At 50.8% G+C, this 15606-nt stretch overlaps 1 protein-coding gene across 1 annotated transcript in view; it reads left to right on the forward strand.

Annotated features, from left to right (window-relative positions):
• The first annotated feature begins 1752 nt into the window (after window positions 1-1752).
• Window positions 1753-15606, forward strand: part of CADM4 (cell adhesion molecule 4) — a 164547-nt gene continuing 150693 nt past the window's right edge. Inside the window, exon 1 of the mRNA XM_077336785.1 lies at window positions 1753-1931. Coding sequence (XP_077192900.1) covers window positions 1826-1931 — 106 coding nt within the window. The 5' untranslated portion in view covers window positions 1753-1825. The remainder of the gene's footprint in view (window positions 1932-15606) is intronic.

A 15606-nucleotide genomic window follows, 5' to 3' on the forward strand; every position in this document is an offset into this window, starting at 1 on the left:
ACCCCCCCTGAGCCTCCAGGGAGGGCGGTATATAAATATAATAAAATAAATAGATAAATAAATAAATATTGGGGAGAGAATTGCTCCCTGTGGTAGTGGTTAAATATATGGCCAAATATGTTTTAACATATATGGGACACTGTTTGGATTTTCCTTCATAGCCCAACGTGGTTCTCCTGGAGATCAAAACTCTGGAGTTAAAAATTCATGGAGGATGAAACCTGGAAGGACTTTTGCCTCTTGTCAAGAGGCTTCCCAGATTCTCTGGTGGGAACAGGATCCTGGGCTGCTGAGATTTGGGGAGAAGAAGAAGAGTTGGTTCTTATATGCTGCTTTTCTCTATCTGAAGGAATCTCAAAGTGGCTTACATTCGCCTTCCCTTTCCTCTCCCCACAACAGACACCCTGTGCGGGAAGTGAGGCTGAGAGAGCCAAGATATTACTGAAGAAGAAGAAGAAGAAGAAGAAGGGTTGGTTCTTATATGCCTCTTTTCTCTACCTGGAGAGATCTCTGATGTCACTGCTCAGTCAGAACAGCTTTATCAGGGCTGTGGCAAGCCCAAGGTGACCCAGCTGGCTGCATGTGGGGGAGCGGAGAATCAAACCTAGCTCACCAGATTAGAAGTCCATGCTCCTAAGCACCACACCAAGCTGGAAAAAAACTCTTCCTGGATTCTTTTTGGCCGCCCATTGTCTTTTGCACGACTGTACACCCAAACAGGAGCGATTTCCGCTTCCTCTGTAAAGCGAGGAGTATATATAACTTTGCCCAAGCAACAAAGTCCGGGAATTTGATGAGCAAAGGACTGTTGAGAGCCGTGCAGCAAGCAATGCGTTGTGCGTGTGATTAATAGACAAAGAGGTTCTGTGCACAGAAATATACCCGATACATTTTGAATAGTTAGCATACAGCTGTGAGACGAATGCGCAAGAGGGCCATTAGATTCTCACTCTGAAACAAAAATGAATTTTTTCCATAGGTTTTTTTTTCTTTCGTAAAGACAGCTCCCCAAGAATTGCACCTCCTGCAATAATTAAAAGCCGGCGGCCTGAGCCATTTCCCCCGATCGTAATGCACATTTATGATTTTCTTTTTGTCGTGCCGGGTTCTTTCACAGCGCTTTCCAGACGGCAGGCGCGTGTATCTTCCTCGGCAGGCCGTCCATCCCAACCCGAAGTCTTTTGCTTGAGCAGCAACACAGATCACTGTTTTATTCTGATCCCCCCCCGCAATTTTTTTTGGGCTAAGAAATACGGCTGAACCATAGTTTTAAAATCAGAGCCCAGTAGCACCTTTAAGACCCACAAAGATTTATTCAGGGCGTGAGCTTTCGAGTGCAAGCACTCGAAAGCTCACGCCCTGAATAAATCTTTGTGGGTCTTAAAGGTGCCGCTGGGCTCTGATTTGATTGTGCTACTTCGGACCAACACGGCGACCCATTTGAATCCATAGTTTAAAAAGGAAAAAAATCGCAGCAGAGACGTTGGGGGAGGCTGCTGAACCGGGGACCGACCCTGGATTTGGTGGGGGGACAGCTGCAAAAGCCCCATCGCTGCTTTCCCGGGGAGGGGAGTGGGCGTGTCCCGGGGGAGACTCCGCCCCGCGCCTCGAAAGCCCCTCCCCCTCCCTCCCGCATGGGAGTTGTAAACAGCCGCCTCCCCTCGCCTTCCGCCCGCGCCCCGCCCCCTCGCCGCCGCCGGGCCCGCCCCCTTCGCTCGCATCTCATTAGCATCCATTAGCGCTGGGGGAGCTCGAGTGCAGGTGCAGAGCCCGGCGCGAGAGGCAGCGGGCGAGCGGAGAGGAAGCGCCGGAGCCTCAGCTCAGCATGCGGGCGGCGGGGAGCGGCGGGCACTCGCCTCGGGCGGCCGCAGCAGCGGTGGCGACGGCGCTAGCCGCGGCTGGGATCGCGCTGCTGTGCGCGGGCGGCGGAGGTAAGCGCGGCGGTGGTGGCGGCGGCGGTGCCGGCTGGATCCCTTCTTCCCTCCCCGCCTGCCGCTTCTGCTCCGGCAGCGCCCGCTCGTCCTCTACGGGTTGCAAAGGGAGAGAAGGGCGGGGGGCCCTGGAGGGAGGCGAGCCCCCCACTCCGCCTTCCCGCATTGGGTGACCCTAAGCGTCGCGGCGGCGGGGGCTGCAGCAGAGGGGTGTGTGTGTGCTTGTGTGTGTCGGAGGGGGGAACAATGGCCAAGCGCCCGCTCGCCCCGCGTCTTGTCACTGCGGCGACGGGCCCGCGTTCCGAGCTTTGTTCGTGCGGGGTTTTCTCTTCCCTCCCTCACTCCCTCCCTCCTGCTCCCCCACCCCACTTTGTCCTTCGACGGCCGGAGCAGCCTTGATGGGGGGGGGGAGGGAGGATGGGGGGCGTTGAGCTGCTCCTTCAACTCCCAAACTGGAGGGTCGGGCTTGTCCTTTGAGTCCTCCGCTTGATGTCTTTGGATCTGGGGGGGGGGGAGGTATTGCTGTTCCTTTCGCGGCCCCTCCTGGGCCGGCCACTTCGGGGTGCAGCCGGGGTGACAAGGAAGGCTTCCGTGTTTTATGGGGTCGGGTGGGTTTGATTGGGTTTAAGCGGTTTGAGGGCGATCTTACTCCCCCCCCAACCCTATAGTCCCAAAAAGAGAGAGCTTCGGCTCCTCTTTCTTTTCCACCTTCTCCCCCCTCCCCAATTCATCTTTGATCTCAGCTTCTGGGTTCAGTTTCGCAGAACAGCCTTATAAAGCAGCCCTGGTTCTTTTCCCGCCCGCTCTCGGAATCAAATGTGTGAATCCACATTTTTCTCCCGCCCCCCCCCTCTTCTGGATCCAAGGAAGACGGATAACTGGCCTTGTTCTCTCTCCCCCCCCCAATTTTGTTTTGATCAAAGGAGTGGGGGGAAATTATAGGAACAACCAAGTAAAAATGGCGTTCCCAAATTCTCCCTGTCCGGGGTATCCGTCAATTCCCATCTGATGCAGCTAGCTGGGGGGGGGGGGGCGCGATGTGAGCAGAAAGAGAACAAAGCATTGAGAAATATGGTTGGATCTTTGCACACAAATGCACACGTCCCGAACCCCCCCCCCCCCTTTGTTGCTCTCCCTAACTCAGTTCTGCTGGGTTTGAGCACACTGGCATCTCACGGGTTTGACACCGCAGCGTTCCGGCTTAGCTGGGTGGCGAATCCAGCTGCTTTTTTGGGCTTTCAAGGCAATGGGATGAGCTGTCCTCCCTCTCTCCCACCTTGAAAGGGACGCAGTTCCTTCTTTAAAGAAAGGTCAGCCTTCCGAGCCCTTTCCTTCCCTTTATACGCTGTGCATTGAACTTTTTCCTTTGCCGGCTGCCTGGCGTCTCCATCCGTCAGCCTGTCTTTGCAAGAGGTCAGTCCTGGTGCTCAGGCAAAAAAAGTTCCTGGCTGGTTAGGAGCCTGCAGGCCTGTCAGGTGTGTTGTCTTTGGGAGGGGGGGGGGGTTGTTTGCATGAATCTTCCCTCACAAGCTGTCCACCTCTCTGTCCTTCACTGCTCAAGGATGTGGGCATGGAAGCAGGCAGAGCACAGGTTGGAGAGGCGAGGGGTGTACAGGGTGGCGTAGTGCGGAGGACGCTTTTGTGTGTTCCAGTGAGCCTTGCTCTGCCGTTTTCTTCCTGGACTTTTTTTGAGTAGGGAAATGCCTTTTTTCAAAGCAAAGGCTTGATTTTGCTGCGGGGTTAAAAAACTAGCAAGGCAAATGCCGGTGGTGGTGATGACGATGATGATAAATAAATAATGATGAAGAAAGGGGGAGGGATCAAATGGACCCCTCCAGCCATCCTGTGCCCCAAATAACTTTTTCTCCACCGGATGGCCGTTCCTGTATCGGTCCGAAAGGACCCAGAGATGGTAACGTCGGCTAACTTGATTTGATCAACATTGAAGGTTTAGAATTGTGCAGACCTTTCTGGGCAGGTGTTGAACCATTTGGACATGGAACTCAAATCCGTAGGAATGGCAAAGGAGTTTTCTTGCGACTCAAGGAAAATGCCCTCAGGAGCCAGGGAGATGAACGCAGCCCTTTGGAGGAGGCCTAAGGAATGGCTCAGCCCTTGAGTGAGCGGAAGATCTGAGCAGCATGGGGTAAATCCGCCGTCTCAGACACCCGGAGCTCTGGCTTGACTTTTTAAAAATGCTGGTTGTTCTTCCCCGCCTAGTAGAGTTGGGGATTTCCATTCAGCACCAGGATAGTTTTCAGTTTTACTTTTGCTGCTGCCGCTTATTTGTAAGGGAAGTCCAGCCGGGAGCTGGTTTCTTGGCTGCTCTTCCAGAGCTTGCTGGCCAGCTATTTTCGCTTTTTTATTCCGTCCTGAAAAGGGGAAATGAAATTATGCACTTTCTGCTCTCTCTCTCCCTCTCTCTAATCGGATCCACAAAAAAGAAAAAGGATGCCTGAAGTGGGGTGGGGGCTGGGTGGGGGTGGGAACTGCTCTCGCAATAGGAGGAGAAGGAAAACAACTTTTGAGGGATAGAAGGACGTTTGAAAGGCAGACGCTGTGGCTGCTAAATGAAAGGGTTTTGCTCGGGCGAGATGCGTTCAGGGCTGGAAGGGAAAGATCTCGTGGGGTGAGGGGGGGGGGAGGCAGTGTTCCGCCAGCAGCAGGGGGAGGAATCGACAGAACGGATAGTGAGGTGGTTGACAGCTGGGAAGGGGGTCACAGACTGGCTGCCAAAAAAACGGGGGAGAGAAATGTGGGAGCCTGCCCGGACTTGAATTCTGGTGACTTTGCAATGAACTCTCTTCCTTATCAGAGGCAGCAGGTCTCTGCTCCGTGTAATTGCATTCCTCTTGAATCAATAGCTTTGGAGTAAAATCTACTTTCTAGGTCATCAAGGGTGTGTGTGTGTGTGTGTGTGTGTTGTCCCTGGTGCCCCCCTCCACTCATTTCTCTGCGCCTCATCGTGCAAGGGATATCTTGGTGTATGTAGAGGGGGCCAAACTGTGGCTTTCCAGGTGTCCATGGACTACAGTTCCCATGAGGCCCTGCTAGCAGCAGGCAGGGGCTCATATCTCTGCACCTCATCGTGTACGGCAGTGGTTCTCTACCTGGGGGTCAGGACTCCTTTGGGGGGGTCAAACAACCCTTTCACAGGAGTCGCAGCAGGGCAATCAGCTAGGCTGGGGGTGGGGGCGCCATCCACACAACAGCCTTGCGGGGTAGAGCGAGATAGAGCGTTTGTCTGTCTGGAGCAGTGGAAAAGAGCGAGATCGGCATGGTGGGACAGAACTGATCTCAGAAACCCCCAGGGGAAAAACAATTTATATACAATCATGAGCAATGGATCTTCACCCCATTGGTCAGTTTTGGTTTAATTTCTGTGAAAGAGCCCTTGCATAATTTTATGTTTGGGGTCACCCCAACATGAGGAACTGTATTAAAGGGTCGAGGCATTAGGAAGGTTGAGAACCACTGGTGTAAGGGGATACCTTGGCTGGCAGGGGCTCATGGGAATTGTAGTCCACGGACACCTGGAGAGCCACAGTGTGGCCAGCCCTGCATACAGGGCGACAGGCACATGGAATACAGGTTGACAGAAGTCTCAGTCAGGTCTATTAAGCTGCAGTAGAGTGTTTTTGGACAGGGTGGTGAAAGGCAGATGTTTGTCATGGCCTGCCTCTGCATAGAGACCCTGGACTTCCTTGTTGGCCTCCAATCCCAATATTAACCAGGGTTGACCTGGCTTAGATCTGACGAAATCAAGCTAGCCTGGTCAGGGTTGATTCAAAATGTTGCCAAATGTGCCTGGCTTCCATTGAGCTAGCCTAGGCAATGCAGGGCCGGACACAGGCTTTGAAAGAAGAGCTTCATTCAGTGCTTGGCTTCTTAAACAAGATAAGGTGTGCTAGGACACAAGTCCCTGGAAACATTTCCCAAGAAGCCCAGAAATGCGCTTATGAAGCCTCTGTGCACATGCTCAAAAGGTACTCTTTTCTTCTCTAGAAAATTCATATAGATTGGGCCTTGGGCTATGTCCTGGATTTTCACCTTGTTTTACAATCCTGGGATTTTTTTTTTTTTGAGAAACAAGGGGCAGTCATTTAAAATAAAAGCATTCTGCCAGTGTGCCTGTCAGATGAACATGTTTCAAAATAAAAGACCTCCGTGGAATGGTGGTGCTTTTTTGTTGTTGTTTTTGTTTTTAAATCAAAGGCAGCTGTTATTTTCTGTGAAGCTTTGATCTTGGGTCAGGGGGGAGATTAAAGCAACATGGTGCTACGTCACACAGGTGTATCTGGCTTTTGAAGGAAGGGACAGTGGCTTAAAAATGAAGGCGCTCCAGTAACAAAGGCTGATGAATAAGAAATGCTCCAGCTTAGTGGTCTTTTTTGGGGGGAGTCAAAATAATCTGTTTGGTTCTAGGGAGTTCTGAGTGTCCAAGAAGAGATGGGAGCCACCGTTATGCTCAACAGAACTTTGAACTGGCTTCAGGGATCTCTCCAAACCCGGAGGGGACCTGAGGAATCCAGCTTGGTGTAGTGGTTAGGAGTACGAACTTCTAATCTGGCAAGCCGGGTTCAGTGCCCCGCTCCCCCACATGCAACCAGCTGGGTGACCTTGGGCTCACCACAGCACTGATAAAGCTGTTCTGACCAAGCAGGAATATCAGGGCTCTCTCAGCCTCACCTCCCTAACAGGGTGTCTGCTGTGGGGAGAGGAAAGGGGAAGGCGATTGTAAGCCACTTTGAGACTCCTTCGGGTAGAGAAAAGCGACATCTAATTACCAACTCTTCTGCAATATCAGGGCTCTCTCAGCCCCATCTCCCTCACAGGGTGTCTGCTGTGGGAAGAGGAAAGGGAAGGCAAATGTAAGCCATGTTGAGACTCCTTCGGGTAGAGAAAAGTGGCATATAAGAACCAACTCTTCTTCTTTAGACTGTTTCTGAGGTTGAGGGTTATCAGGAAGGACTTAATTGCAGCTCCCTGTTACTGCAAGAGCCATGTGTGTGTAGATCAGGGATTCCCAGCCAGGGGTCCGTGAGGGTCTGCTGACGTTCCGAAGGGAATCCATGGGAACTGTGAAGTGGCATGGTATTGGGGGGGGGGGAGGGTCTGGCCTGTCTTCTCAGCTTCTATTCTTTTTCTAGCCTTAATGAGGCAGAACTGCCATAGTAGTAGCAGGGAGGGTGTAAAAGGAGGTCTAAGGTAGTGATGTTACTTCTGGGGTCATGGCACTCCCTCCAAATGGCTTATGATGAGCCTGGAGGAAGTGGGAAGGGGAGAGGCCTCAGGTGCATGGGGCCATGTTTCCCAACCATACTCTTTGTGATAGCACCGTTTTAAAGCTCTTGGTCATAATTTGGTCTCTCGGGCAGCCAAAACAGGTTGAGGGGTGGAGTCTTTTTGTCGGGAAGTTTTAAGCCATAGGTCCAACAGATGTGATCTGTTTTTAAAAAAAGAAAGGAAAAACGTTAAAACAATAAATTGAGTGTTTTGTACAGTGTTGCCAGGGATCAGTTGACCATATAAACTTCAGTAGCTGAGCAGGACATTAAGGTATGAGCAGACCATCTCATCTCCCCCAAAAGACTTGGCTGCTGTGTAGGATTCCTGACCTCCAGCTCAGGGCCCAGAATTCTGGAATTACAAGGCTGTTGAGATCAGGCCCCTGGAGGAAAAGAGGGTAGGTCTACCAGAGATCAGGGGAAGCCAAATTGTGGCTCTTCAGAATTCCGTGGGCATCTTAAGAGCCATCATTTGGCCACCCTTGTCATAGATTCTGGATGAATCACCTTGCAAACACTCTTCTCTATAGGCACTACCCTGCAAATTTCCCAGAGCTGGAGTTGGGAACCCCTCGTGGTATGTGATGGAGAAGGCTGGGCCCGTTTCCCCAGATTGCTCTTAGTTTGAATTGGTTGCCTCAAGAGGTGGGAAGCTCCCCCTCACTGGTGGTCTTCAAGCAGTGGCTGGACAGATCCTTCTCCTGAATGCTTCAGGCTGATCCTGCACTGAGCAGGGGGTGGGACTAGATGACCTGCAGGTCCCCTTCTAGGATTGGGGACCCCTTCTAGGATTGGGGACCTTCTAGGATTGGGGACCTGCAGGTCCCCTTCTAGGATTGGGGACCTCCCCCTCACTGGCAGTCTTCAAGCAGGGCTGGACAGATCCTTATCCTGGATGCTTTGCTGATCCTGTATTGAGCAGGGGGTGGGATAAGGTGACCTGAATGGCCCCTGTCAACTGTAGGACTCCATCAAGCCTGGCCTCAAATAGGTGCTACAATTTCTAATTGTTCACGTTGTCTAAGCTGCCTGGGAAGTGACAAAATTGTAAGCCAACCAGGGCCTGCCTTACCTAGCTGGGAAAAATCGCCCGTGAAACCTGTGGCTAGGGCCTGGGAGATGGCTTTTCCACCCTGCTCTGCAGATCCTGCCCCGCTGGTCTCCTTTGACCCACTTTGTTCTGGGTCTCTGTGCCGCAGTCCCCCCTGTTGACACCCACAGCGCCGTTCCCCACCCCCCTAGAAACAGGAGGTGCTTCCGATAGACTGGGCACCATTTGTTTAAAATGAATGCAATTGATTTTACTGTCGTTTTATATTATTAATATGTGTGCATTCTTAAAATTTAATAAATAATGATAGTAGACAACCTCGGGAGCTGTCCTGACCTGAGGGGAGGGCGGCATATAAATGAAATAAACAATTATTGTCAAGGTAGTGAAGGAGGGAATGGCAGCCACAAGGAGAGGCTTGTGGGTCCCTGGGGTGCCGCAAATGGTGCTGAGAGGCAAGCAGGATCCACACCTGAAACCCTTTCTGAAGAAGGACGGCCAGGAGAAAAGAACGAGTGGGCCTTTTTAATGGCCTTTTCCTGATCCAGGGCCCAGAATCCAGCCAGCGGCGGGGCTTCCAACATGCTCCCGAAAAACCAGCCGAAAATCGAGCTCTGCTTTTCTGATCCGCGCAGCCCGCCCCTCCGCAGCTCAGTTCAGCCCCGACTGCCCCTGCCTCCCGCCTGCGCCGGGGGGCGTTGGCACCGGCGCTTCAGTAGGGCCTATGGCGCTCAATTCTGCGCCGCGGTCTCCTTCCGCAACCTTGGGACGGCGGGGCGGTAGGACCCAGCGGAAGCGGCGGCGGCGGCACTCCTCTTTCAGCATGCCGCTCACTCCTCGCCTTCCATTCAGAAAAGAATGCCTCCCCTCGGAAGCGGGCGGGAGCCACGCGGGGCGCGGGCTGGTCGCTCGCTGCCGGCGCGGCCCGCTTTCCTCTGCCACTTGGGTGGCCGGCGGGGAAAGTTCGGGGCTTGCTGCAGTGGCTCCGTCCCCACGCGGCACCTCGTTGAAGACCCCCGGCCAGAATGAATCATGCACGTTAATTAAGCTTGTGCACGCGTACTTACCTTTTGCACGCGGGCGCCTCCTTCCCACGTTCTGGTTTTTCTTTAAAAAAAAAAAAAGACCCGTGTTTTGGCAGGGAAGTAATGGAGTTTGTGTGTGTGCGTGCAGAGGAGGGGCTGGTGGACAGGGAGGAGTAACACGGGGTGTGTGGCCTCTGTACGCCTAGGGGTGGGCAAACTGTGGCCCTCCAGATGTCCATGGACTACAATTCCCATGAGCCCCTGTTGGCAGGGGCTCATGGGAATTGTAGTCCATGGACATCTGGAGGGCCACAGTTTGCCCAGGCCCCTCCTTCCGCCTTGAGCTGGGCCTTGGGTTCAGGGCTGGCAACCTGTAGGCTGGAGACAGATCTCCAGGCGATGGGCTTTAGTTAGTTCACCTGGAGGGAATGGCCCCTTTGGCAGGGGGGCTGTGTGGTGCCATGCGCTGTGGGAGTCCTGCCCCTCCCCAAACGTTCCCCCCTCCCCATAACATCTCCAGATATTTCCAAACCCAGTGCTGGCAAACCCAACATAGGTTCCATTTACAATCATCAGGACTGTCAACTTGTGGGGGTGTGGTGGGTCAGTCCTGCCCAGGAGCCGACTGCGGCCTCCGCGTTCCAGAATCTGCATCAGATGCCCATTGTTCCAGCATTAACCTGTGTGCAGTGTGGAAAGGGAACTTGGGAGGGGGACAACAAACAGGCTTTGGCAGTTTGGGGCGAAAGGCCAGAGCCCAAAGTTGTTTGTGGTACAGTCCGCCAAACTGTGTTCCATCTCTCCCAGGAATGTGAGCGTCGTGCTTTCCAGGGAGATGTGATGGAGCTCTTTGAACTCTCCCCACCTGCGATTGAATGGCTTGAAAACCTTGATAATAGTTTGTAGGGGGTTGGCCCAATCTGTCTGCGTAACTGTTGCGCCTACTTGGCTACATATTTTGTATTATTATAATGTCCTAACTGTGTGTAATTCTGCCATACGATAGATAAATAAATAATTGGGCAGAGGGCTCAGTTAATAACAAAACTGAAGGCTACTTTGGCCTTAAACGATTGCGCTGTCCGGGCCTGAGGTTCGGCAGTTATATGATCAGGTTGAAAACTTGGGAGAATGGACTGTAGGCTGCCTTTCTCCAGGGGCTCAAGGTGGATTACACTGAAGCATAGCATAAGTATTCACATGACACATTAAGCGGTACAGAAATTACATAAATAGGATCCAGCCTTCCATAAACCGTGTGCGGCAGTAGAGACCACAAGACCCTCATAATTTAGCTGAGCAAATTTGCAAAAACATTTTGTGCAGTGCAGCCTTGTCATTTCTCCAGAAACTTGTGCAAACTGAGTTGTTGGGCATTACTTCTCCTTGCATGCATGTGCCTTTTTTCCAATTTCTCTCCCCCCTCCCCCTACAGTCTCCATAGCAATTTCATGGATGCTTAGCCATGATCATAGACCATGGGGCTTCTTTTCCTTAAACACAGAACCTGGGATGTTGGTTTCCTTCAAGAATCCGTGACAGCTTTCCTCCAAGAGTTTAAAATGCAGTCCAACCTGAGCGCTTTGATGTAAACCTTGGAGCGTTACCTGCCCCATACCTTCAGTGTAGGGCAGATTGAATGCCTGTCTAAATAAACCTCCTCTCGCCTCCGTTCTGTGATCCCGGACTAGAAGCCAGTTGATTAACGAATGAGGTGTGAGCAGGTGGGCATGCAGCCTCCCTCAAGCAGGGTTCCCCATTTCTTCATCCCTGAGTTGCAGCTCTGCCACCTGCCCCTAGCTGAAGTGTGAAGGTCTTGTGGGCCTTGGCAAGATGTCAGGGAACCAGAATAGCCTGGACTTCCGCTCTTGCTGCTTTGGCAGTTGTTGCCTTACCTGAGTCCCACTTAAAAAGCCAAACGAGTTCCTCTCCTCTTCTTGGTGGGAGGTAACGGGAGCAGGAGTAGAAAGCTTTTAAAATTCTCTCTTTCTGAGTGGTTTTGAAAATTCCTGACTTAGAGGACTGTTTTTGTCTTGATTTGCGAGCCAAGGAGTTCCTGTGTGGTTGCAAAGGGCTTCGGAGCTCTGTGCCTTTTTTGGTTTGCTTGGGGCATCAACCTGCCTATTGTGGTCTGTCTCCTTAGACTTAATGAAGGTGCACTGTACAATGCCTCCACATGGAATTGCACCTGATTGAGAATTGACCCTCCTGGTGGTCAAGCTGCCTTTCCAGGAAGTTGTGTTGTCTGACCTTCTTTTTAATGAAGCCCCTCGTCCTCATTAGATTGTGACCTGGATTGCTCAGGCTAGCCAGATCTCATCAGGTCTTGGAAAATAACTAGATTCAGCCCTGATCAGTATTTGGATGGGACACCAGCAAAGGATAACAGGGGCATGGCACAAAGTTAGTTTATTTCTTACAAGTCTTCGACCAGCATAAACATAATATAATACAATGAAATAAACGTAAGCAGACATAGTGTTTGCAGATGGCCCTTACACCAGATTATTATAGTAATTTTAAAAAGGCAGATGATAAAACAGACATCCCAATTCATAACTATTTGGCCAACTCTTTTTTTCGACATACCATGTTGTTTATTACAGACTTATAAAGCAGGATCTTGACACAAGGCCAGGCAATGGAAGAGGAAGAAGAGTTGGTTCTTACATGCCGCTTTTCTCTACTCAAAGGAGTCTCAAAGTGGCTTGTATTCGCCTTCCCTTTCCTTTACCCACAACAGACACCCTGTGAGGGAGGTGAGGCTGAGAGAGCCCTGAGATTACTGCTTGGTCAGAACAGCTTTTATCAGTGCTGTGGTGAATCAAACCCGGCTCGCCAGATTAGAAGCCGCTGCACTTAACCATGACACCGAGCTCGCTCTCCATCTCCGGCCACCTTCAGGACATCTCTTGCCTTGTCTAAAGCCCGATGGGGTCACCCTGTCAGCTGTGACTTGATGGCAAAGAAATAAATTGCCTTTGGAGGACCCCTAGATGAAGACTGAAAAACACGGTGCTATTTATTTAGATAGTTGTTTCTGCCCTGTTTTTCTTCCTAGCAGAATTTGAAGCATTGCTGCCCATTTTTTTGTTGATTTACTTGGTGGATACCCTATTTCCCCCCCCCCCCCACTGAGGATCCAGATGTTGCTCCTTCACGGGACTCTTACAAAGCCTTGTGAGGTAGGTGATGTTGAAAGATCATGCCTGGTCTGAAGCTACCCAATAAACCAGAGGTAGTCAACCTGTGGTCCTCCAGATGTCCATGGACTACAATTCCCATGAGCCCCTGCCAGCGTTTGCTGGCAGGGGCTCATGGGAATTGTAGTCCATGGACATCTGGAGGACCACAGGTTGACTACCCCTGCAATAAACTACTGTGGCAGAAGGCAGATTCTTTCAGATCCTAGTCGGGCATTCTAATTTTTACATCTCTGTTGGCTCTGAAACCAGTTTCTTCCCCAGCTCTCCTGACTGGATTCTTCATATCATTATTCTGTTATTTATAGTTCCCCCTTTGTCATTTGGGCTCAAGATGGATTACACAGAGTAATCCCTCCTTTCCCTAGTTTCCGTCCGTTCACTGTAATTTTATTTCATTTTAATTTTATGTTGGGATTTCTAAACTGCCCTTCTCCAAAGAAGGATCCTGGGGCGGTGTGCCACAGTATAAAAGAATACAGAGCATAAAATTCCGCAAGTGAAAATACTGCAATTCAATTTAAGACCATATCCTTAGATCTTATTAATTCACTTTGCCTTAGATTCAAGATCAGGGTTACGTAAAACCCTGTTTGTTTGGTTTTTTTCGATGGCCCTGGAAGGGTTTCCCGAATGGGTGGCAATTAATTCATTTAAAATATATTTTTAAAATTTGTTAAACATGGCCATATGGTCATTTCAGCCAGCACCTCCCCCCTTCCAAAATGGCCAATGCTGGGCCTGAAGGGGGTGGGAAGGGGGTGGGGCCCGGGGTAAGCATATACAGGGCTATGCTTCCCAAACATATTCCGCATGATTGCACCATTTCCATGGTTTCTCAAAGTCTGAAGGATGTTTCAGGGGTTTCTCAGTAGTGAAAAAGTTGAGAAAGGCTGTGAACCAGGCTAACACACGGATATGTATTTTATAAGAGGCTGTCTCAAAGGGGGGGGGGGATTATCATCCAACAATAACCTCCCAAATTGGGGTAGGCAGGGGATCCGGATAGATTGTTGAGGTGTGGCCCAGACCCTCAACCAAATGCCTGGTGGAAGAGCGCCATTTTGCAGGTCCCTTCAGAACTTCAAGAACTCAGTAAGGGCCTGTATTTCTGCTGGCAGCTCATTTTACCACGCAGGAGCCAGAGGTAATTTATTCTCCCTCCTCCTGGTAGGACCTGATTGTCCCATTCACCCATCCATTCAGCCATCCACCGGCTACCTGGGATGAGGCTGTGTGATCCAGGCAGAGTCAGAATTTCACAGCGCAAATTAGCTTTTCTCCATATGCTCTTTGTAGTATCCTTTTTTCCGTCTCGTGTACCCCCACCTCTTGGAAGACGCGGCCGTGGAATCCGCAAAAAGCGATTGCGGTCTGGGTTAGCGAGAGCAGCCCCTCTTCTCCTTGAGAGCTTCCTCCAGAGCAGGCTTTCTCAACCCAGGGTTACTTGAAAGCTCTGGAAGATTTTCCTGAATGGGTGGGAGTTAATTTATATATATATATAATTTGTTAAATATTTATCCAGTGATATGACCGAATATCAGGGGTAGTCAAACTGCGGCCCTCCAGATGTCCATGGACTACAATTCCCAGGAGCCCCTGCCAGCATTCGCTGGCAGGGGCTTCTGGGAATTGTAGTCCATGGACATCTGGAGGGCCGCAGTTTGACTACCCCTGCCGTATATGGTCAACCTGCCCACCCAACTCAAAATGGCCAAGGATGAAGGGGGGGGAAAGAGGAGGGGCCCCGGATGGGCGTGTCCACACCTCTGCTTCCCAACCGTATTCTGCACTGTCACACCACTTTCTCAAAGTCTGAAGAATGCTGCCTCAGAGTACGTGGGTGTGATCTTGGAGTGAGCACATCAGAAGAGGAGGTTGCTTGGGGCACAGGGTGGAGGTGGGAAGGTGCGGAGGTGGGAAGGTTGCGGTAAAGGAAGGCAAGGAGCCGGGACGTGGGAAGAGCGCCTGCCATGACATCCGGCATCAATACCTGCCCGAGTTCATCTCTTGCTGGCCTTGCTGGGCCTGCCAATCCATCATCACCCGCATATTAAAGGACAGCGTTAATGAAGGACCAAGCGCCAAAGAGGCTTGTTGGACTTCTGGAAATCTAACAATGTTTCCGATACAGCTCAACTCTGGGCATGGTGCCACCGTTCTGTTTTGGAACTGGAAGGCAGGAACCAAGAAGTTCTAACCTCCTGTCCGCCGCTGTGCTTTGAAGGCCAAATCAAGGCTCTGCAGAGATCTCCTAGGTTTATTTTCCCAAACATGCCAGTCGTTTTAGTGGTCTTGGAGGGCTACAGGGAGAAATTGGGAAGTTTAACCCCTTTTCCTTTGTGCTCTTCTCCGAACACAAATTGCTGCCCTTTCCTGTTGCTGCATAGGTGTAGGTGCTGTCCCTGGGAACAGGAAAGCAATTTGTACAAGTGGTAGATGCTGTCATCGCTTTGAATGCATTGACTGGAAAGCACAAATGTAGTAAATAGGTACGTGCTGCAAATAAAAATATATGTAAGCTACAAACATATGTCTCTTTCAGAGCAAGGTAGCCCTTGTTGCTCTCTTCAATGAACGTGGGAGACATTTCACGTAGTAATGATGCTGAGCACTCTTTTAAGAGACCCATGGCTCTTCTCTGCCCATGTTGGATGGTGCACTTCGAGTGTGCTTTTGCAGCTGGATTTTCCGGTACTTCAGAGTGCATTGAGAGTGCATTATCCGACGGGTATCCAATGGGGATGAAAACAAAACTGAAACCAGATTCAGGTGGGGAGCCATGTTAGTCTGAAGCAGCAGAACAAATTTTGACTCCAGGGGCGCTTTTAAGGCCGACAAAAGTTTTATTCAAAGTCTGAGCTTTTGTGTGTATGCACACATCCTCAGATAGCAATGTATTTTGCCAGTCTTGAGGGTGCCACTGGGTTCAAAATTTGTAAAACTGAAACCAGTTGCACTTTTGGGTGGCAAAATCCTCCCTTTTGAGCATTCCTTTCCTTTTTGTTGATTGTATTAGTTTGAAGATCGGGATTGCCGATCTGTAGGTGGAGCCTGGAGTGTTCCGGAATTACAATTGGATTCCAGGTTACCGAGATTACTTCCCCT

This window comes from Paroedura picta, chromosome 5 (assembly GCF_049243985.1).
Source record: "Paroedura picta isolate Pp20150507F chromosome 5, Ppicta_v3.0, whole genome shotgun sequence".
In the NCBI taxonomy this organism is placed as follows: domain Eukaryota; kingdom Metazoa; phylum Chordata; class Lepidosauria; order Squamata; family Gekkonidae; genus Paroedura; species Paroedura picta.